The sequence below is a fragment of the Triplophysa rosa genome, linkage group LG6, assembly GCF_024868665.1.
Source record: "Triplophysa rosa linkage group LG6, Trosa_1v2, whole genome shotgun sequence".
In the NCBI taxonomy this organism is placed as follows: domain Eukaryota; kingdom Metazoa; phylum Chordata; class Actinopteri; order Cypriniformes; family Nemacheilidae; genus Triplophysa; species Triplophysa rosa.
Window position 1 is genome coordinate 25,077,986 of NC_079895.1, and position 24,871 is coordinate 25,102,856.

Genomic DNA, 24,871 nt, shown 5'->3' on the forward strand with positions numbered 1-24,871 from the left:
TTATTGCCTGATCTTTTTCCACTCTCGAAATGTCAACACAGTGCTGGCTGAGCTAAATTTGTATGAAGTATCATTATTCAATCAGCAGCTACTGTTTGTGTTAAAACATTGTCTGTAAAGCTGCTTTGCAACAATGCTAAATTGTAAAAATCACTATAGAAATCATATTAACTGTTGTTATATTAGCTTGCATAGGGTTAGTGGTTTGTTTAAATAAATTAAAGTAGTTTTAAGTATTAAACACATCCCACATAGTTTATTTGGGAGTGGTGGGAGAATTATCCACTCGGTTAAGAGATATGTCTGCTTTTATAGGGAAAAATGAAAATTCTTTCATGAATTACTCGCCCTCGAGTCGTGCCAAACTTGTGCCAATGGAAGATATTTGGAAGAATGTTAGCAACTGAGAGTTCTGAGACACCATTGACTACCGTAGTAGGACAAATTATTTTGTTCTGTTGAACACAAAAGAGGATATTTTGAGGAATTTAGGAAAGCAAACAGTTCTGGGGAACATTTGACTACCATTTTAATTTTTTCCTCCTATGGTAGTCAATGATGTCCCGGAACTGTCAGTCGCAAACATTCTTTCAAACCAAAGAGAAATGTATACTGGTTTGGAACAATTCACCCAAAAATGAAAGTTTTGTCATCATATATTCGCCCTCAGTTAGGTTCAAGCCTTTATGAGTTCTATTGTTCAGATGAACACAAAAACGGATATTTGGAAGGGAGTTTGTTCTGGAGCACTGTTGACTACTACAGTAGAAAACCATAATCCTAACTACAATGGTTGTCAATGGTGCCCCAGAATTGTTTGGTTTCCTACATTCTTCCAAATATTTTCATTTGTGTTCAACTGAACAAAGACATTTTTACAGGTTCGGAACAACTTGAGGGTGAGGAATTGACCGAATTTTCATTTTTGGGTGAACTATCCCTTTAAGACAAATTTTTCATTTGTTTCAATGCAGAACACATTAGAGACTGCATAGCAACACCCTGACAACCACTTCATCGATGTGGCTGTCTAAACATTGCCAATATTAGGGTGCCACTCACATATTCTTTACAAAATGTGACATTAATAAACAACGAAGTGCAATTATTCCTGAATTAGGAGCGGACAGTTGACAGAAAACACACTCAGCAAAATCAAACAAATGTTGACTCGGTGAGTGCATTGCGTTGTCACTAGAACACGTGTTGCTGTTATTAATAAATAGAAACACCGCTGGCTCTACTGTGTAGGAGGCAACAAGACTGCCTGCTTTACTCCATCACGGTAAAGTGCTTACTGTGTTTGGAATGTGCAAGGCACTGAAGGCAGTGATGTGAAACAGATGGTTCCTCCGCAGGCTTGACGCTGCACGTGGCCGCCGTGACTCCAGACTGGATCTGCATAAACTGGAGGAAGCGTCAGCCAAGCAATCCCGTCCAGGAACTATTAGACACGAGTAGCGCGGCGACACGTGCAAAGTTCCGATCGCAGACCTTTCGGTGATGTCGTTGTCACATGTAGACATACACGCGCTCTTTCCTCCACACCCCTGCCGGTACAGTCTGTCAGCGGGGACCTTTCCGGGCACGTCTGTATCATGAGCAGAGCGGCCCACGCCCCGGGCCTGCCAGGCCTGGCCCAAATCACAGGGCTGCTCACCGCATGAAGCTAATTGTAGCACAGCGCTCCGAAAGTCTTCTCTTTAATTCTCGCCCTGGTTTCACTTACTCTCTCTCCTCAGATTAAACAAACAATTGCTGATATAGCTGTAACGCCTGGGCTTCTCTGAGGAATCTGAATCCGGATACCATGTTTTCGGACAAACCGTGGTGGCACCGTTTGTAACAGTTTGGAGAAAGCTTAGCATATTTTGAAATGAGAACTGCTACATCACTTGAGCGGTCATGGAGAGCATGTAATGTAGTTGATGTGCATCATTCTTCATCTCTGCCGGTGTGGGGAAGAGATTTGCGGTGGTCCCAGGTCTCTCCGTTATTTCTAATGATTCTGCCAGCTGTTCTGATGAACAACTAAACTCGGGAACATCTGGCTCGCACTTGTCAATTTTATTTTCTACTTCCTGTTGTTGGACTTGTAGAGCATGCGTCATGATTCTCGGGGAGTGCATGGACTGATCTATTCTATACCTCAAATGCACTGCAAATTGCTTTGGTAAAAGCTTGTGGCTGATGCGTAAACAAATTTACATGCAGGGTCGGCGCCAGTAGACTAGTGGGCTACACGTCGACATGTTGCGCAACAGCGCTTGAGGCAACCCGATTTCTGGTCCCAGCTTGTGGTCCTTTCCTGTCACCCCTTCACCACATATTTCCTGTCCTTTGCCCATTATCCAAATTAAATCTTGTTAAATAAATATATAAACTAACATTTAATAAATCTATGATGTGCATGCTTTAGGGAGGACCCGAGTGACCCATAATTACAGAATTGAATATATTCTCCCCCATATTGTATGGGGCCTTCGTAATGATTGTTAAATAATACATTTTCTTTCTATAACATGGATGATTTTTACACTTGGAGATTTCTGTGGCCTGGTACAGCTTGTCCAGGAGGTGACGTTTTCAGTCCAAAGTACATTGCAAGAATTTTAATAATCTAAGAGGATTATTTTAATTCAGGTCTTCATAGTGTTATACTGCTGCTAGTTTTGTTCATCGAGGCTAGTATCCAAACCTTCTCTCTGGTCTTAATCTGCTTTACATTTACATGTGTTATAACAGCGATTCATTCGTGTTTTATGGTGAGTTTAACAAAACCATTTACAACTGGAGGGGATCATTTCCAGGCCATCTGATACATACACTTATAATAAGACACCGATATGTCCACATCTGTATAACACACTCACACACACTCCATCTGTCCTGCTCAGTGTTTTTGTTGACTCATAAATCATTCAAGCTTTTATAGATGATTTCAATAAACAATGCGTGTGAGCACTTTTTTTTGTTAATGAGTAATTTACTGCGTGACAACATTGGCTCCCTGTTATACTATGTTATCAGGGTGGGTATGTGTGTGTGTACTACATGGCCACCAGAGGGCAGTGTGTGATTTATATGGTATGTGGATGATGATGAAATGTGAGGGCAAATGAAAAAGTAAGGCTTGTGCAGTAGAGGCAAAATATTTGGTTCATGTGTTTTAAATTTCTTGCTGTCATAAACATCAGTCGTGACCAGTGCTTTATTTACTGAACAACATGTGTATGGGTCAATGACGTATAACAACCACTAATCATGGGGTGTGACCAATAATATCAATAATTTCATTAAATTGAAAATAAAATATATCTAATTTTTGTGGCTGATACAACATGCTTAAGTGAAATTTTTTTTTTTTACAAACATTTATAGCATTTGTTTGCGATTGTCAGGAAAAAAGTGCGAATACGTGTTTTTCTGTGTCTTTGGTGTGTTATAAGTTGCCCATGCATGTATTAGACACGTAAAATTGCAAAAATTCAAGCGTCGGAACAAAAGATGCATTCTATCTAAAAGCGAATGCTCACCCAGACCTGCCTGAAACGCCTCGTGTAACCACACCCCCACAAATCTACGTCAGATCGTGGTATGATTTGACTAAGACCGCCCAAATGTATACGCAAGTAAGGTGGGCGACCTGTCAGTACAATTGAAGAGGAACCTGATGTTCCAAATATGGTAAGAGGCGTTACATTTCCCTCACACGCTTGCAGTATTCGACCAATCACTACGCACTGGTAAACTGGCCAATCACAGCACACCTCGCTTTTCAGAGCCATGAGCTTTGTTAAAAATCTGCGCGTTTCAGAGAGGCGGAGCAAAGAGGAGAAACAAACATGCACGGTATGTGGAAAATACAGCGTTTTTTAACCTTAAATCGTGTATACACATTGCATTACATCTAAAACAAACGATAACATTCGTTTTAGCCGTGACATATGACTCCTTTAAGAAGACAAAATTATAGAACAAAAATATAAGAAGATTACTTGCCAAAACTAAGAGATGCAAATACTGTTTCTAAACACTTTAAGTACTAAAGATTAATAAAAAATGTCAAGGAAATTAATTAATTTTAAGATAAATCACTGTCGTACCACATGACATTTTCTTAAGGCTGTGGCCAATTCATAGATAAAAAAGCACTAAAATCGCTTCATTAAATTTTTTTATCTGCATTTATATGTACACCGTATTCTTAATATTTGAAGAACTGCAATAGATATTATTTATTTGTCATTTAAAATCCTTATACGTCGTTGACCCATATCTAAATTTGACTAAAATCGTCAGGTAGGCTATGTTAAACTGGCTCCAAATACCAATATAGTAAGCCACCCACAAAATGTGATTCACAATTTTCTCAGAAATGTAAACGTCAACTTGAATTTGTCATGATCAGTTCTGCTCTTCGTGGATGTGTTTCAGATGGAGCAGTTTTCAGATGATGAACTGGATCACGCTGCAGAGGAGGACAGCGATAAAGAGGACCAGGACCTGGATAAAATGTTCGGAGCATGGCTTGGAGAGCTAGACAAACTAACAAAGGTGTGGGACTGAAACATCTCCTGAAATAATTCTCCTGTAATATTGTTAACCCCTCATTTGCAAATCGTGACATCAAAACCTGTTTTTATAGCATCTTATTAGTACCTAGAACCATACTTTTGTTGCGCTGTTGAAATAAACCTCACGTAACAAAGATTAATTTGAACATACTATTCTAGTGTCTTGTCTTGTAGGGGCTTTTATTGTTGTATAACAAGGTGTATTAATAATAAATGACATCAGTGAGAGAATCCTGAAATCCCGTGAGAAACATGAGACTACGTGTGTGCAGTGTTTTCACTCTTTGTTTTCATGTGTCTGTCTTGTCTTTAGAGTCTGGATGACGGGAGACCAGAGAAGATGCAGAAGGCCCCCCTCAGACAAGAGTCAAACATGGCCAACATGGCTTACCGCTTCTCAGTTTATAACATCAACGGTGAGGTCACATTATATACACCACATTCCATCATATTGTGTTATTATCTGAATTTCATTGTGTGTTCATGAGCCAAACATACATTCTGAAACAATTATGACTTAATCGGTGGAAATACATTGCAAAATGTCTTGTCATCACGAGCTCAGCAGTCTGTCCCTCAGTGTTCCCCGCCCTTAAAATTACTCTAGAAAATAAAAAGAGCTTGATATTCCATCTGGACCTGCTCATGAGGGGGCTATACATTGATGTCATCTTTCAGTTAGTCATGATAATGGAGGAAAACGTATTGCAACATAATTGTGCCTTCATTGGGGGATAAACATGTGAATATAATCATGACCTCATGAGGGGCTGTACAGTATATTTCATAATCACTGACCTTAGGGGGGCTGTATAATAATGTTATTTTACATAAGGGAACTTTCTAAAATCATCAGAAGTTGTCTGTACATTCTCATTAGATTATAAACAAAATTACGTCATTATAAAGATTGATTGTTTATGTACATTATTTACATTTGTGTTGACTTACAGAGGCTCTGAACCAGGGTGACTCTGTCGATCTGGACGCTCTGATGGCAGACCTCTGCTCCATCGAGCAGGAGCTCAGCACCATCGGTAAACCCAGCGGCTCCTCCCGCCACGGCATGGCCGGGGACACCAAAATCCGTCAGAAACCTCCGGCCGGCCGCAGTCACAGCACCAAGCACACGGGCGGCGGCAGTAGCGGAGGGGCGAGCAGCAGCGGAGGGGCGAGCAGCAGCGGAGGCAGCACCAGCAGCAGCACCCGTGCATCGCCCGCATCCACGGTCAGAGTGGGCACCCCCAGCAGCAGACCCCCGCTGGCATCCAACTTCTCTCTAGATGACATCACGGCCCAGCTGGAGAAAGCGTCTCAGAGCATGGACGAAGCAGCCAGACAGAGCACCACGTCTTTAAGCTCTACGGCCTCCGCTCCGTACTCTACCTCCACCATGAAGCGACCGGCCTCCCACCATCATCGCAGGACGGGGTCCGTGGGTACGGTCACCGAGCATGATGTACGGTCCTTTGTCCATTCTTCTCGCTCTAGCATTAACTCCGCATCTGCGTCCAGCATGGACTCGCTGGACATCGACAAACCCAAGTCTGATCAGGACGGGGTACGAGACGGCCAGGAACAGCCGAGTTCAGAGGTAAACGATGCTTAACGGCACAGTACTGCTTTAGGAATTCATTTCACAATTGTTTGACACTTAATCTGCTTCTGCTTTTAACTTCTTATCTTAATGCAGATTTGTGTGTGTGCGCGTGCGTGCGTTTTAAGTTAGAGCAGGTGCTTTGCCAACAGTAATTAATAGAACACTGAAAGAGAGACAGAAATTTGACTCTGTTCCAAAAACCTAGCGAGCGGACTTGCTGTCTAATCCAACTTAAATTAAGATAAAAAAACATAGTACACAAAGTTATATTAGAAAACAGTTCATTTAAATCAATACGCTTTTGTTTTTATTTTTTAAATTGATATTTCATTTACTTGGTCAAACATTTAATGGTGTTTTTACTGAGTAGCTTGCATTATTAGATTTTATATTTGGCCAAAATAGTCATGATTATGATTTTTGTCATAATTCAGCAGCCCAAACAAGACAAGAAAATCTCCAAATATATATACAGCTGCGAAAAAAATTAAGAGACCATTTCAAGTTTTTCTGAATTCAGTATTTATAAGTATGTGTTATGGTGAAATTATTATTTAGTTTTTTCTGAGAAGATATTTCTCCCAAATTTCTAACAAAAAGATTGCATTTATTTGCTGAAAACTGGAGAAACGGTTCAATATAACAGAAAAGATGCTCTGTATTTTTCAGACCTCAAACACTGCAAAGTTCATATTCACTTTTAAGCAATACAACAGTACTTAGGAAAACTTCAAAAATCCGTTTCATGTGATAACCTGGATTTTTCTCACATTTTTTATGTGTGTTGTCATGCTGTCAGTCTTTCACATTGCTGTTGGGTGACTTTGTCACTCCTGAGGTTTGATTTTGTTGAAATTCAACAGACACTAAACTGGAATGGACAGAATACATCTAGAAATGCTGATTAAATGAACATTTGAAACGGTCTCTTAATGTTTTCCGCGGACGTATAGTGTATGGTCAGTACATTTCTGAATCAAGAAAAACAACAGGTCTCCTTAAAATAAACAAAATGTTTTTGAACCACGTTTTTTGCAATGCATTATGAGATTGGCTTCAGAAGTATTATAATGCCTTATGGAACCGTTTTTTAAGAGTCCATAGAGCCGTTTCTCGAAAGGGAAGCCTGCATCCTACTGAGGTCACATTTGTAGGCTGCATATGTCATAAAGAATTTCTTATTTCAGGATATTACAGATTCTAAATTTGACCATTATTCTGGGTAAAGCGTAAATTGTTGTAAAATGCTTTTGACGTGCGAATGTAATGCTCAGGTAAAATAAACCAGGCTTGAAGACGTACTGTATGCAGTCTGCAAATGCGACCTCCGGAGCGGTGTAGGATGCTCAAAAATGCTGCCTTTATAGTCAGCTCACTAGGTTTTTGGAACAGAGCCATAGAATCCGTAGGACTAAGCATAAAATTTAGCATTGCTTCTGCAACAAAAAAGGCCAAATAAAAGAGTGTTTACACCAGCATCTTTGTATTCAGTTGGAAATATGTTGTATTTAGAGTAGACACACAGTCTAACCCACACAGTTAATAGGTAAATATATACAGACTTTTTGAACAGAGCTTGAGGTTTCTCTTTTGTCATTGTGCATCATGTGCAACAGTAACAGTGTAAATGGTTTTGAAAAGCACACAGATCACACTGCTGTCTAAACACGCAGAAGTGTTTTGTGCTTTCTTTGAACTGTGTGCAGTGGAATAGTTTCAGAGAGCCGATAGATGGAGAGGGATTTCACTAATCTGTTCATCCATCCTATAGACCTCTACTGACAGACGTGATTGACCTACATGCCACCAGCTTCTTTCTGGTTGTTTACCTTTGGCAGAGAAAACCTGCTCTTTTTTGCTGATTTTACATGAACATTACACCGGTGAAGACTGCAAAGGTGCTGTAAGGGATTTCAGCCAGTTCACGACAGCCACATACACCACCTCCAAGGATGTCGGCCAATCCAGTGTTAGAAAACTTCAACACAAAAGAGATAATGTTCTTTCATTGGCTAAAAAAAGACCGCTTACGCTACCAGATATCCATTCTCAGGACCCTTTTTTAGTGGCACCTATCAAGTAGACGCATTTGATACTGGGGAAATCCACTTATAGCACCTTTGTGTTTACACCACAATGCCTCTTATGATGTGCATGTAGAATAATACCCATCAAAACTTGTTTTTGGATCCGTGAGGAGGCAGGACGTTTTCTGTTTAGCTTGAGTGATTATTGCACACGTTTCCCTCGTGCTTTCACACTATGAATCATTAATGTTCATTAATCACAGCACTAATGACTCTTATCTCTCCTCTCTCTCTCTCTCTCTCTCTCTCTCTCTCTCTCTGCACAAAGCACTCGTATCTGGACAGGGAGACCTCTCTCATTCTGAAAAGCATTGCAGGAAAGCCCTCTCACTTGCTGACCAAGGTGAAGCGCTCTTGCCCTTCCTGGATGAGTTTCTCTTGGTTGCTTCCTAACACTTCTGTGCACGCCAGCATGATTCATTTTCCACTTTTTTTTCTGTTCTCACCCATTGTGAGTCTTGATGTGAAGTATGAAGACGTAAGAGAAAACTCTTAGCAAAATAACACCGTTGAGAGTTTGCGCTTTAATTCTCGTCACTAATTTTCACGTATATTTCTTTTATACTGACCTTTAACCTTTGCTGGTCATGCTGATCTTTGGCCTGTCGAGACAGGATATCAAAGAACGTCAAATGTTACGTTAAACCAATAAACAATTCAACTACCCTGTTGCGAGTGCACGGTGACTTCACATCGCATACTGCGATCGTGACGCTCCATAACACAAGAATGCTCAGCCGTTTCATTTGAACTTTAACCTCATTTTTGTATTGTTGGAAGTCATAGTGCTTTACAGTTTGAAATGTAAAAATATTTTATTTAAGTAATAGTTAATTTTTGAACTCGTCTATAGATAGAAGTTGATGTGAAGGAATTGGCACGGAGACGTGAGTTTCATCCTTCATCCCTGTTCTTTTTACTGGTTTCAAACGGTGTGAATTGGCCTTTAGTTTGCATCCCATCTCTTTTTATTTACAATCGTTTTTATTCTATATAATTTGTATGGCCTTTGTAAAAGTTGTCGACTTATGATGAATACAGCTGTTTGGCACTATGACTGTTAGCTTGCTATAAGTTTACATTATCTGTATAGCATGTACACGCATGCTTTTAAAGTTTGTGCGCTGTGAGCCGTGTTGCTCGTTATTCAATCTGAATGAAGATGTTTGTGTTGGTGTGGGTAAGTGGTGTTAAATGAACACAGTTAAACATTTGGACATTTGAGATCAACAGAGTAAAACTGTATTTGCTTACTTCAATTGCTGGCAACCGCATCCTTGCTATTATTAAAGTTGTTGAAAACAACTCTGGATCACCTGAACATCTGCGGTGATGAATGTAAGTAATGTGCGACCGTGTCATCCCTCTGGGTTTGTGTGTGTTTGTTCATTAGAGAGGTACATCCCCAGATCTGTTGTCTGCGGACAGGTGGCGGACACACTCGTGAGGTAGCGAGTGACATAATAGTCAGCACAACAGATGGATTCCTGGAGGCGATTGAGTTTCATCAGAACCAAACACACCTGATGTTAACTTCTGGGATTGCTTAAAACTACAAGTGATGCGCTGTCCACTGCTTCAGTTTCAAAACAACCTACACATCTGTTTACTGTAGTTGCTCTTGGACTATGGAAGGTTTTGAGTTTCTGTCTAGGGGAGGTTGCTGATTCAGCAGTACTCCAGATTTTGTTACTTGTGTGCATTTGTGGGAATTGAGTTTACAAATCTGCTAGCATTTAAGCCTCAATGTCCTTTGTTTTAATCCAAACAGCAGTTCTTATGTTTTGCATCGGGTGTTGTTGTGTTGGCATTTTAGCAAGACTGGAGTTGCTGGGGGTGATCTAAATGCAGGACTGAAGGAAGGTTAATCTTCGTCATCAGGGGAAGCTCCATCACTCATGTCCCCTTTCCATATTCTGACACTGCCAGTTTATCACTGTGCCTAATAATCAATCAGTTATTCAATGGCTATTATGTCAAATCAATTGAACACCGAGTGGGGTTCAAAAAGAGAGACCATATTGAAAATCAGGGCTTCCAAAGCTGAAAGAGTAGTAAAAAAGGTAAAACAAAGTGTCTCTATGACATTCGCGATTAGTCAGTACTTCTAGGCCTTTAAATTTGTGCCGTTCACTGTGTACAACGCATCAGCTTTCTTTTGCTCCGTTAAAGGTCCAGTGTGTAGTTTTGCAGGATCGGTTGACAGAAATGCAATAGAATACACATAACGAAGCGTCATGTTTTCATAACCTTAGAATGAGCTATTTCTGTCTACATACACCCTTGCATGGAATTAGCCATGTTGTTTCTACAGTAGCCCTAAACGGACAAACTGCTCTACAGAACACTTTATGTATATATTAGGGCTGTCGACGTTAACACATTTACGCATTCGATTCAATTTTTTCAGATTAACACGTAAAAAATATTTAATTTTACCATTAACGCAACATCCGTTTTTTCTGTCATCATTGTCTAGCGTTACATTATATAATCACGCTCTTATTCATATAAAGGCCTTTAAACTATTTTGGCACGATTTGAAATGGTTGTATTGGCATGTCCAGTATAGATTGACAGCTTCTGGCTGTGGAACACGGCTCAACGCAACGCTACTGCGGTCCTGTCTGGTGAACACATGGGCTAAAGGCTGCGTCAGAATCTGTCAGACAGCGCACCAGTATTAACTTCTCTTTCGTGCTTGTAAGAACAAAAACACACAAGATTATGCCAGAAAGCACATTTTGTCTTGTATTTTCGCAAGCACAGTCTTCAACGTGTTAAATAAAGTCTTAAATGTGAAAATAGGAATCGCATTAGACCTGCTTAGAGTGGCAGCTCTTAAAGGGGCCGCGCTCTTAAACGTGCTGCTGTGACTCTTGTCGCTAATGTTAATCAAAGAACAAAAGAAAAGAAGAATTTTGTAGCTTTAATGAGGATTCTTCTGTATTTCATGTATAGCCGTGAAAACTGTAAAGTGTTTGAGAACTTTATTTATTTTCTGTATATTTCCTACCTGTCAGACACACATATTATAATGGATTTGATTAGGAAAAAATCATATATTTAATAAAGACAGAGGTTGCAAAGCCAACAATATTGGAATGTCGGCTTTCATTCATAAAATGATGCTGTTAAAGAAATTTCTATATTAATTTGGAAATAAAATGTGAAATTATTAGAATTTTAAAAACATAAAAGCTGTGCGTGATTAGTTAGTTCATTTTTCTAATCGATTGACGGCACTAAAATAAACTTGTTAAACAAAATAAATAGTGTATGTTTAATTTCACTATACGTGTGCGATTAATCGCGATTAAATATTTAATCTGTTGACAGCCCTAGTAAATACGTTATCTCCTTCGGCAAAGAAGCGAAAACATGACAAAGTGTGAGCCGCTGTAGTGCTTCGAAAGAGACGGTTGGAGTGAACCGTTGGTTGCAATTCGCAACCTCACCGCTAGATGCCGCTAAATTCCATACACTGGACCTTTAAATCGTGTAAAATGTCTTTAGAAATGTTCTTGTTTCGGACATGTTTGGCAAACATTGATCGAACTTGTGTAGCTTATACTGACTCAAGTGCATAGTTTTCAATACTACAAAAGTCTAAAACGTTAAAATGTCTAAAAAGTTAAAATGGTTATACATTTGTGATTTGAAAAATGCAAAATAGATGCACCTCAAAAAAGTGATACCAGACGCCAGCGGTTCAGACTTTTGAATCGATTTCATCTGTTGACAGGTGGTTTGTGATGTAGAATTGTAGGTCATGTCATGTGATCCGTATGCTCTTTGACCTATGATGTATTAACATCAACCTGTACCTAGTGACTCCTACTCATTTTCGCCTACTATATAGTATGGAAGTAGGCGATTTTGGACGTACGGTATGTTTATGCATAAAATGTGCTTGGAGGCCATTTAATAGAAAATATATGTAAATCCTCTACATTTCGAGATGGAACTCATAGTCATTTGATAGAAGCTAGCCAGATGCCAACATGGACAGATTGCTTGACATCCCCTCATCCTCTAACCGTCAAACGGAACCACACAGGGTAAGCCAAAACCCAGCTTAGATTGTAACTCACATTCACCGTTTTTTTTTGTTTAGTTGTTAAACAGGAAGAATCTTGTTTTTGTACCTTATGAAACGCTGTGTGGAGAGGTTAGTACACGATGCCTCGGCACAATCCCAATACCACACCAAAGCTGTTGCACACAAATACACAGAGAAACAGAGATGGGGAGGGCTTGACTGAAATCTGTCTGACAGGAAAAGGGGTGGGACATTGCTTTGTCTGAGAGAGAGAGAGTGAGAGAGAGAGATTAGCTAGTAGACTGGAGGTAGTAGTGTTGTTAGTTCTGCCCATCCTCCACCTCTCTGGTTGTGTTAGATCCGTTTTCCGCCTGGAATTATCTATCCTGCAGAGGGAATTTTCATTCGTACTTGAGAAATGAAGCTGACATCATCTTGATGTTTACGTTTTAGACAAACATTAAACCGTTCTCAGCATGGGTCTTCACACCTCATTGACCGCCAGAGCTGCGATACACGGACCAGCCTCAGACTTACTACCGTGGGATGTTTTTCTGTTTTTACCTGCAGATTTTTGGGTTTGAATATTTGTAGTAAGAATTTTGTCCCTCTCGGGAGCGGCAACTCCAGATGTGACTATTGAAAAGTGGCTTTCTTTAATCCGTTGAGGAATCTCTACACGGCAGGGCTGCCAAATGCAAATAAGGAGAACCCCAGCGGAGAGCGCTCAGATTGTGTTTAACAGCCGATGTCTTGTTTCTAAGCCTTAGCCTTCACTTTGGACCAAAGCTTTTATTCCTCTCCAAGGTCAAAAATAAATTCTTACAATGGCGTCTTGCTGGAAAAGTCAGGTAAAATAAGAGTAACACAAATGATCGGATGTCCAAATGTTTACCTGTAGGAGGACGGCATACCCACATTGCAGTTATTGTGGTTTTGTGGACTGACCGTGTTTGTGTGTCTGTGTTAGGAGGAGCAAGCTGCCAAACTAAAAGCTGAGAACATCCGAGTGGCTTTGGAGAAGATAAAAGAAGCGCAGGTTAAAAAGGTAAGATGATCCGGAATGACCAGTTTTTCTCCTCGTGAGGGACACAATGAAGGTGTTGTAAACACATCACGATCATGTAAACATAACCCTGGTGACAGATCTGTTTTTCAGCCTGTCTGCATTTGTCCAGACTGCTGTATAACTTATATTTCTGGGCTGTACGGTAGCGTGTCATTTTTCTGGGCATGTGCAGTAGTGCGGTGTAGAAGTGGGTCAGTGGGGAGTCGGGACATGTGCTCGGATCACGGCGGGCGATGTAATGCAGCACATTTACACATCTGAATCAGACTCTCATGAGAACTGACAATGATTTTCTGTGGTTTTAAAGGATAGTTTAAGTTTTTAGTGGATGTTTCAGGCTACAGCATGTTGACAGGTGAATGTGTACACTACCGGTCAAAATGAATAAAATGTTTTGCATTGTCTTAAAGGGGTCATATGGCGCAAATACGTGTTTGTCTGTGTCTTTGGTGTGTTATAAGTTGCCCATTCATGTATTAGACACGTAAAATTGCAAAAATGAAAGTGTCGGAACAAAAGATGCATTCTATCTAAAAGCGAATGCTCACCCAGACCTGCCTGAAACGCCTCCTGTAACCACACCCACACACGTCAGTTGGTGGTCTGATTTGACTAAGACCACCCAAATGTATACCCAAGTAAGGTGGGCGACCTATCAGTACTATTGAAGAGGAACCTGATGTTCCAAATATGGTAAGAGGCGTTACATTCCATCACACACTTGCAGTATTCGACCAATCACTACTCACTGGTGAACTGGCCAATCATAGCACACCTCGCTTTTCAGAGCCCTGAGCTTTGTAAAAAATCTGTGCGTTTCAGAGAGGCGGAGCAAAGAGGAGATACAAACATACACGGTATGTGGAAAATACAGCGTTTTTGAATTTTAAATCGTGTATAAACATTGCATTACATCTAAAACAAACGATAATATTCGTTTTAGCCGTGTCATATAACCCCTTTAATCGCTAGGTGTATGCTTAAATGTTTGAAATTGGTTTCATAGACAAAAATATAATTGTGCAAATATAAACTTTTGATTATAAACTAATATATATTTTTTTTTATAAAAAATGGATGACTTTGAAAGTCAATTGAGTAAAGAAAAAAGAGCAGCCAATAAGAGCTCAGAATTGATGGGAACTCCGTTAATATTGTAATAAAAAGATCTAACACCGTGTCTACACCGGAAGCGACAGGCACGACGCGACGTGACATGAAAACCTGCTTGTTCCCAATGGGTTTGTCGCGCCGCATCCAGTGTGGACATAATTTAAAATTATAATGGGTTCTATTGCGTTTCTAATGTCTTTTGTCGTGTCGCGTCCGGTGTAGACACGGTGTTAGGGTGAAACCCCAAGAAGTGGCATGATAAAATGCCAAGAGATAATTTATGCAAATTCTAGGCAAAAATTTTTGAAATTAGCCAATTATTCTGCAAAAATTTTGTGTAACAAATATTAGTGGTGTAAAGGATCTGATCGGAGTTTATCCGTGTTCCGTACGGATCGCCCCTCACGGATTCTTTATGCAAGTTTCACCATCATAAAGTGAAAGTTTAAGAGCGCGCTCTCTTGCCTTCTCTCTGCATCCGTCAGCGCAGTATACATGAAAGCGCATTCTCGTATCATTCACTGAAACGGTTGCGTTTAAGGCAAAATGTGAAGTTAGTGTCGAGTAGGCGCTAATTCAACACACATGACACAGCACTGCTTCTGCCTTATCCACTATAAAACTATTGCACGCGATTAAAATCAATGAAACTCCCGCCGCTGGAGGATATAGGGACACGCCGCTCGCTCATAATACAGCAACACATTTGAAAAGCAAGACGTGGATGAGCCACAGTAAATGTGCGTATAATAAAACGTGAAGAGCAAAGACCTGCTTAAATCTTACAGCACCTGTCACATTTATAATACATCTAGAAATCCGTCATCTATTTCAATTCAACACATTTCTTTTTTAATTCAATCTATTTACTCTGACTGCACGTTTATGCATATATTCATATTTATTCGTTATACATGTTGTCTATTTGTAAAACACATGCATACATATGATGTTGCCTAGAAACCCTGTTTTAGAAACAAGGGTCTCTGTATAATGACTTTATCTTTTGCAACTTTACACGCATTTTCAAAACTACTTTATGCATTCATTTGTCAGATTAACTGATAAGTAGTAACAAATGGCAATTTTCTACAAGTATATTTTGCTCTTAATCTGTCATACGAGACATGTAATAAAAAATTGACCCGTAGCGGGATACGTATCGTGGCGTTGTATCGGGAATCGTATCGTGAAGTTGTTGGCGATACACAGCCCTACTTAAGATGATCAAATATAACACAGTTTAATTTATTGTTTAGATTTTTTGTTGAAACAATCCTCATAGTTGCCTTTGTGGCATTCCACAGTTTTGATGAGCTTACTATTTTTCTAAAATGTGGAAAAAATATGAATGAAGTGAGTAAGTGTTCGAAAAACTTTTGACCGGTAGTGTACATGGATATTCAGAGGGGTCTAAAAGTTTGAGTTAAGAGGTTTAAATTCTTTTGAAGGTAATATTTATTGTTTAAAATTGTATTATCTATAATGTAATGCAATATATAAATATAATTTAATACATGAAACATTTACTTAAAATTTTCTTTACATTATTTGACTGAAAATTTTAAGTTTACTTACATTACTTGCTGTTTTGTATTAAAATGTCTCCAAATCAGGCCCGGCACTAGGCTGGCTTGACTGGAGGGGCAATCATATATTTTGGTTGGGTAGGTATATGATCATAGTTCTTTGCATGCATAATTTGACATTTAATGAACACACCATTGTTTAATTGATGGTATAAATAAGAACAATTTAAAAAGCTGGATATTTTTGGAGGGGCCCAAGAAAAATCTGGGGGCAGTGCCCCCCTAGACACAGCCCTGCTCCAAATCCTAAAACTTAAAACTGAAGTCTTCCTCCATTTCTGTGCTGCTATCTGGGTGGATTAACATGGCCGTGTTGATATAAACAGTCAGGATAGGAGCATCAAGACAATTTACACTGAGAGGATTAGGTATGTGAGCACATGTGACGTCACTGTCCCCGGGCATCTGTTTTCTGTGTGTGTGGGTCAGAAGCCCTGATGGAATGTTTTCTGGGTCAGGCCACGGCACACAAACTCAGCCCTGTCTCTCTTCAGACCATGCTCTTAAATGACAATAAATGTGCTCCAGAGTCCAGAGTTAAGACGGGCGTCTGGATTAACGGCACGTTCAGGGAAGATGATGTCACTTGTGTCTTGTGATGATCTCCCAAAATGTCGACTGATTTTGAAAAGATTAAATCTGTGAAGAGATGTATGCATAGATAGAGATACAGAATGGAGTTAGGATATGTATATTTTATTATTTTAACTGTAATTTATTATATTATATACGTATTAATTATTATTGTTTATTTAATTATTAATTTTTCAAAAGTATTTAGAGCAAATTATATGAAATGCAGGTCTAAAATTAATTCAAGGACTGGTAAAATTTGACGTTATGATGCAAGAAAGAGATGTATTATTTTACAGTCAAACGCCATTTATGGCCACATAAAAAGCATTAATCATCAATTTTATGTTTATGTATTTTACTAACATTTAATAAATCATGTATTTTTATATAATAAAAAATATCTTCAATCTTAACATAATTTTTTGAAATTACATCCTAAACACAGCACATTATTACAGAAACCTGTATTTTTATAGAATAATTTTGAGTCAATGTTGAACTGTATATGGCAGATGAAGGTTTAGAATGATACTGTTGAGGGTGCTCATTCACTGCGTTTTTAAAGATGCTCGAAATTCAGGCTCGCACCATTCGTACTGGATTGCTTTTTTGGCCTTTGATCATCAGTATGGGGAAGAATGTAGGTCAGTGGGTGTAACGTGAGGGAGAGGGAGAATTCCCATTGGTTTACAGTTGTTTGCAGGTTTCTGTTGTTGCGGAGATCTTTACTGTATTTAAATGGAGGATTCGTGCTGTAGGGCTAAAAGCCTCATCCACATTAAAATATGGGATGCAAAATGTAATTTAAACCTGAAAATGAAATGAAACTCTTAGGTTTTGAAAAAAGATTCAACCAAGGAACCTATGTTTTTAAGATCGAATTTAACTTGGTTGACTACGGTAACATTGTACAAAAGACCAGATTTATATGAATTCATTGAAGCGCACAAGATGGTCTTTAGTGTATCCAAGTTTTGGATAAGATATGAGGTCACGCGATTTCCAGGTGTTTAAAAGAAATCCCTGACTAAAATCTTTGTAAAAATACATTTCTGTCCTGTGTCTCCCCTCAGTTGGTGATCCGAGTGCACCTATCAGATGAAAGCTCGAAGACTATGATGGTGGACGAGAGACAGACGGTGCGTCAAGTTTTGGACAGTCTGCTGGATAAATCCCACTGTGGTTATAGCCTGGACTGGTCTCTGGTTGAAATCATCTCTGAACTTCAGATTGGTAAGACGAAAGACAAAGCCCTACCTTCCTTTCTTACAGACTCTAGATTTTGACATAGTCTCATCCACATTATAGCCGAACAAAAACATATTTAAAAATCATTTTAAGATTAAGCAAATCCAGGTACGAGTGACATGCTTATTGTCACAGTTGGGTACCCTGTAAACAAATGTTTCCTGGCACAACAACCTTAAAAATAAAAGAAATGTGCAAGATGTATCTTACTAATAGTCTCTAAAGTCTGAGTCTGTTCCCTTATTGACAAGCCACAAGTTTGAATCAATAAGGACAAATGACAAAGGGATTAAAGGAATCTTGGGATGAAGGCTTTGATTTGACTGGATGATAATGCTCATCGTTTTCATTTTTCACCACTCCATGGAAACACAACAGCAGCTCTATTCAATTTATCAGATTTGCAGTGTGTGTTTTGATAAGCAAAGTGTGTGTCTGAAATCCCAATAGGATTATACCATAAAATCATGTGATGTTTGGAGAAGCTAGGTAGATTAAACATTGCTGTAGCTACTGTATGACTAATTCCACAAGCTTCTGGTTCTTCCACGTTTTAAAACGAAAACGTTAGTGTGGACAAAGCCTTAAATATACATCCTTTCATGTGCTATGTTTTCTTGTTTCTTACATGCTAACTTGAATATAAAAGATGTATTCCCGCTTCAATGCTGGTTGAATTCCAGTCGCATACTATCGATTAAAGGTCCAGTGTGTAATTTATTATGAGGATCTATTGACAGAAATGCAAAATCATATATACATAACTATGTTTTCAGAGATGTATAAAGACTTTACGTAATGAAGCGTATGTTTTTATTACCTTAGAATGAGATATTTCTATCTTCATACACCGCGGGTCCCCTTACGTGGAATTCACCATGTTGTTTCTACAGTAGCCCTAAAAGGATAAACCGCTCTACGGAGCGTGTTTCATAAATACGTGATCTCCTTCGGCAAAGAAGCGAAAACATGACGACATCGTAGTTCTGTGTCAGTTGCCGTAGTGCTTCGAAAGGGAGTGGTGGAGTGAACCGTTGGTTGCAATTCGTATCATCACCTCTAGATGCCGCTAAAATTTATACACGGGACCTTTAACATAATAATTTTAACTTGTCCCTCAGTTTGTAAGCTTAAAACAGAAACCTACAGGTCAAGGGTTTAAAAGCGGAACTATAACGCACTAGATATTTAAACAAATATCTGTTAAAAACAGATTTAATCAGTTTAGTTAAAAACAGGAAGTGATGCACACGGTCGACTTGTTATGAAGATGCTTGTCTTAGTGTATTTTTATGCAAGAAAAAATGTTTGTATTTGTTTTTCAATGACAATGTTCCTGCTGCTGGTTGTTTGTTTTTAGGGAGTTGAACTTGTCTAGGTTAAAGATCACATACTCTGTGTTGGGATGTGACTAAACCGGACTTAATCCTGGTATTAGGATCAAGCGTGTTAGGGATCATTATTTCCTCGAGTACTTTAAATCACCTAATGGATTGACTTCTGTAATCTGTCCGATTTGGGATTTCACCATTTTAATTTGTTTTAAACACTTTATAGAAGCCGCATCTTAAAATGTGAAGCTGTCATCAAACAGAAATCCAAACATTTTACAGCACACTCTTATTTGGTGTTGGTCAGGCAAAAAGACAAGTTGTATTCTGATTGTTGGTCACTCTCTGTATTATAATCCATTTTAGCCAAATGTTCAGTTAGTGTAACTAATGTATAGCATACTTTACCTTTAACCCTTCAGTGCTGTTCAGGGTATTTTGTTTGTTTGTTTGTTTGTTTAAGCCTGAAACTGTTCTGAATGTTTCACTAACTTTAGTGTGCTTTAGGTTATGACCTATCTAGTGCACTCAGTTTGTTACATAATCTGTGAGATGGACCCGAAAATTTCTGAAGACTGTGAAAAGAGCAGGACACTGCCGGCAGGGCTTATAGTAATTGGAATAAATGTCACTTTTCTTCACTGAGACTGAGATCTCTTGTGTACTGGTGTACATGGAGATTACGGCACAGGTCACTGAACCTGTCCTTAGTTTACCTGTTCTTTCAGAACGGTGTTTGAGTTTTAAATGAGAGGTGAAAATACTCTTTCCTCTGTGGATTCTTTCCCCTTACACTTTCACAAAGAAAAAAAGTGTTGGGTGTAACTAGTTACTAAGCAATTAGTTACTGTAACTGAATTGCTTGTCCCTTGAAAAAGTAAAGTAAGGGATTACTCTTATTTTTTGTCATTTAATTAGTTACTTCTAGACATGTGCCCGGTTAACCGCGGTTACCACTAAATCCTGCTGAAACCGAGCTGGCTGCGATAATGCAAGGTATCGATTATTTTATTGATGCGTAGCTTGTCCGTGAAGCACGGCTCTGGGATCAGTAGGAAATGCTGCTCGATCTAAAAGCAGTGCGAGTTTGAGTCGCTTATAACGTGCAACACCTGTCAACACCCGTCAAACATGATCATTATAAATCTACTTTATTATCATGAAAATACCTGAGGAGGCTTGAGGATCGGTGATAAAAACATGTCCTTAGGCATTTCCTAGAACTACGTGTGTTATGGTCTTCTTCTGCAGTGCGTATTTGGAGTTTCTGCATGAGAGCGCCCTCTGGCTTTCGGATCACTTACTTCCCTCACAAGTTGTGCATAAATCACGTGATAGATATTTTCGGTTAACCGGGCATATGTCTAGTTACTTCAGATGTAATTAAATACTGTGTGTAATATATGTGTGTGCAATAGTGAAATTGGCATGAAAATTCAAAGTCTAACTTTGAAATCGGTGCTTTAATGTGTAATTCTCACATTTGTAATACTTTGGTCAGTTAATAATACTACTTTATGTAGGTTTATATTATTTATTTGAATAATTTAAGAGCCATTTTATGTCTATCCTTGAATCATTTCACTAATCAAGGATGATATAAGATATAGAAAGTAATTAGTAATAAGTAATGAAATACTTTTTGGAGAGAGTAATTTGTACAGTAATCTAATTACACTATTGAATATGTAATAATTAGTAATGACTTTTTTAGAGTAACTTGCCCAACACTGATCATATATTTCCTCTAGAGTCTCTAAGCATGGTTCATATAACCTATGTAAATCATTCATTTATTATGTTTGCAGTGTGCAAACCTCATGTTGTCCTCTTCCTTGATTCTCCAGAGAGAATCTTCGAGGATCATGAGAACCTGGTGGAGAACCTGCTGAACTGGACCAGGGACAGCACCAACAGATTGATGTTCATTGAACGCATTGAGAAATATGCGCTTTTCAAGAACCCTCAGGTACACACATGCTTATCAATGCAGTCAGCAATTGTTGAACGGATTTGTTATCATACAGTATTTGAAAGCTCAGTATTAGAATGAGTTTCAGAAATGCGACAGAACTAAAAGTTGAAGTATGGATGATGGGGTGTTGTTGTAAATTGATCAGAGATGTTAGTGGTATGTGTGTGGGATGTAGGTCAGTGTCATGTAAATGCAGAAGTGAAATGAATAATTGATCTTAGCAGAGGCAGATTAAAGCGTGTTCGCTGGCCAGACTGAATCTCTGCTCGTGCCTCTGGCCTCTCGTTTTTTTTTTATGAAGTATAATTATATAAATATACCAGTGTATTCGCTGTGACTGTAATGACAATATAGCTTGATACCTTGAGTGCCTTACTGCTTTTATAAAACGGCTGGTACACAATACAAATATGAAGCACACAAATGTTTATTAAAATGTTTTTATACGAAGTATAAGCATTGAATGACATCCTATATTTAGAAGATTCTGCACAATCCGTTAAACCTATAGTACTGTGAATAGCTACAGTATTGTCTGCATTAAGCACCAGACCTTTTCAGTCACAGTATACCTAAACAAAATCGGCGATTGCATCAGTCTGTGGTGTTCCTGACACAACACTTTAACATCCTCTGTAATCCTTTGTTTTCTCAGAACTATTTGTTGGGGCGTAAGGAGACGTGTGAGATGGCGGACAGGAATAAAGAGGCTCTGCTTGAGGTGAGACAGACTGTGAACCAACTTATGTACAAATGCACACGGAGTTCTTTTAACTGCGTGGCTTATTTAGGTGCCGTTAGAAATGTTACGCTCCCGCGAGTCGCTGATAAAGAAGTGTGTGTGTGTGTGTGTGTGTGTGTGTGTGTGTGCGCAGGAGTGTTTTTGTGGAAGCTCTGTCAGCGTGCCTGAGATGGAAGGCGTGCTCTGGCTCAAAGATGACGGCAAGAAATCCTGGAAGAAGCGCTACTTCCTGTTACGGGCTTCTGGGATTTATTACGTGCCAAAGGGTAAAGCCAAGGTCAGTTTTGAGGGCGTCTACTTCTCTTCTGCAGTTAATGTTTTACGTCATCATCCGTCTCCTTTCGTTTAAATGACTCTAATCACAGCGTTAAAATCAACATGCAGACATAAAAACACGCGATTACGTTGTGAATAACATCCATCGGCCATCTTGGTAATGTCGTGAGCTGAAAAGCAAAACATTCTTATTAAACACATTTTCCTTTGTTTGATTTTTCTACAAGTGGTTCGTTTCCTCATACTGCATCTGTATTAACTCCACAGGTTTTTGTGTCATCTGCCGTTTCAAATCATTCCTGTGCTTTTTGTGATGTCATGCGTCGGTTCACGGTCACTGCTGACATAGAAACACACTGGCTGTTTACAGATCAGTTAATGAGGTCAAGTTCAGAGGATCCACAGACCGCAGGGAGACGATAGAGAGCGATAGATAAAAGACCAGCTGCTGCACATCCTCAAGCCGTCACTCTGGCTCGGACCATCTGCATTACTTCCATACTCTCATCCTGTTTTATACCTTTGACTCCGATAGCACATCTGATGGGTCTGAATCTATACGAGACCGTGTACACAATCTGCATACACCGCGGGTGTTTTTACACTAGCCCTAAATGGACAAACCTCTCTACAGAGCGTTTCGTAAATACGTGATCTTCGCCAAAGAAGCGAAAACGTGATGACATCTTAGTCCTGTGTCAGCCACCGTAGTGCTTCGAAAGGGAGGGGTCGGTTGCAATTCGCAACCTCGCCGCTAGATGGCGCTAAATTTCATACACTGGACCTTTAAGTCCTACTGCAATTTATCCTGGAAATATTTCAGCAGAAACATTCCCACTCCATACTAAATTCATTGGGTTGTGTCTGGGTTATCGTTGCGTTTAACCCCTGGTTAAGCAACACACTTGTCATTTTGATGGAGGGTTAGAACTGCTTTTAACTCTGGGTTGTGAAACCGTCTAGAGCAATGTAATACTGTGCAAAAGATGTACAGCGAATTTTTTTATTGCGTCATTTTAACAGATAGACATTCATACTTAAACAGATTGCATGCCTGTTTATATTATTCAAAGTTATTAATATGAAAAAATGAATGTTATTTACTTTATACATATGCAAATAAGTATGTTTGACAAACGCACGGTGTGAAATGAAATCAGTGTAGAGTATGAACAGTGTTAAACCCGGTATTATTTTTACACAGAGTTAAGAATTTTATGTAGATACTCTAATACACCGTTTGCTCAACATCTGCCATTGTCCACAACTGTAGTGCTCCCCCTGGTGGATTCATCAGGAAAATAATATGTAGGTCAATCGGTCTGACTTAAAGTGCAATAGGTTTTCCTTGTTTGCTGTGTTGAAAATTTTAATCTGTTTCTTTTTCTCATCCAATGTCATTTGTAGGCCTCCAGAGACCTGGTGTGTTTCCTGCAGCTGGAACATGTTAACGTGTACTTGGGTCAGGACTACCGCAGCAAATACAAAGCTCCAACTGACTACTGTATGGTGCTGAAGGTGAAGGACAGCGATCCTCTTTTTATATTCTTCACACAGCTTATTTTCATGAAAGACAAGCATCGTGTCAACACAATTACATTATATATCATTTAAACAAATGTGTTGTTAGTTTTGTTGTTAAAGATGGGTGATGGAAATGCAATCTGATCAATGAAATGATATCCCCATCTCTGTTTTCCCCATGTAGCACCCTCAGATTCAGAAGAAATCACAGTACATCAAGTACCTCTGCTGTGAAGATGTCAGAACACTACATCAGTGGATCAACGGGATACGCATCGCTAAAGTAACATCCTCCTAACCGGTGACATCACCATTTGTGTATTGCTACACGCTTTAAAAAGAGTGACTGAATCAGTTTTGTTTTCATGCAGTATGGAAAGCAGCTGTATGTGAACTATCAGGAGGCTATGAGACGCACAGAGGCTGCTCATGACTGGTCTTCCCTTTCCAGCTCCAGTATGAAGTCTGGTTCCAGTTCCTCCAGTCTACCAGGTGCTTCAACCATCAACGCCTGTTATGACGTTTTTATCATGTATATTTTCGGCCAAAGATTTAAAGAGCAGTTCTCTCTGTGATCATGTGGATCACGTCTTCGTTCAGTTTTTGATCCAGTGCGTCTCTTATGTCTACAGAATCTCAATCTAACCACTCCAGCCAATCAGACAGCGGCGTGTCAGAGACCTTGTCTTCTGCTCATATCCGCTCTCAGAGTGTAGTCAGCTCCATCTTTTCTGAGGCCTGGAAGAGAGGCAATCAGACAGAAGATCCCAAGGTGACCGTTGATGAACTTTATTTCTCTTCTCGTGCTGTGCTTCACATTCCACCTCTTTTTCTTCATTGTGATGTCCTTTCATGACCCCTCAACTGTTTCTCTGTAATAACTTCTGCGTCCTTATCCATTCTGAAACATCTGTGTTTGTGATATAATAATAACGATTATAATAACTATAATAGTAATCGTTTTTTGTATTGACCAGTCCAAAACAATGTTCACATTCATTTTTTTATGATATTACTGTAGCAAGTAAGAAGAGAGGAAAGCAGTTTTAAAAGTCATCATACACCGCACACGTTCAATTAATAGTGTTTTAATTGGAGTTTGTAGTTAAAGTGCTCTGTCAG

The 24,871-nt window shown here is 39.2% G+C and overlaps 1 protein-coding gene across 5 annotated transcripts in view; it reads left to right on the top strand.

Moving 5' to 3' along the window:
* raph1a (Ras association (RalGDS/AF-6) and pleckstrin homology domains 1a) overlaps positions 1-24,871 on the top strand; it is a 65,302-nt gene that overhangs the window by 36,081 nt on the left and 4,350 nt on the right. For 4 of the 5 annotated variants that reach the window (XM_057335892.1, XM_057335894.1, XM_057335893.1 and 1 more), the window contains 13 exons: positions 4,438-4,557; positions 4,891-4,993; positions 5,531-6,171; positions 8,533-8,607; positions 13,277-13,354; positions 17,727-17,886; positions 21,080-21,201; positions 21,863-21,928; positions 22,083-22,226; positions 23,633-23,743; positions 23,934-24,032; positions 24,121-24,241; positions 24,382-24,521. In XM_057335892.1, the coding sequence (XP_057191875.1) occupies positions 4,438-4,557; positions 4,891-4,993; positions 5,531-6,171; positions 8,533-8,607; positions 13,277-13,354; positions 17,727-17,886; positions 21,080-21,201; positions 21,863-21,928; positions 22,083-22,226; positions 23,633-23,743; positions 23,934-24,032; positions 24,121-24,241; positions 24,382-24,521 (1,980 nt within the window). The remainder of the gene's footprint in view (positions 1-4,437; positions 4,558-4,890; positions 4,994-5,530; positions 6,172-8,532; positions 8,608-13,276; positions 13,355-17,726; positions 17,887-21,079; positions 21,202-21,862; positions 21,929-22,082; positions 22,227-23,632; positions 23,744-23,933; positions 24,033-24,120; positions 24,242-24,381; positions 24,522-24,871) is intronic. The other variant, XM_057335896.1, reaches the window with a different exon arrangement.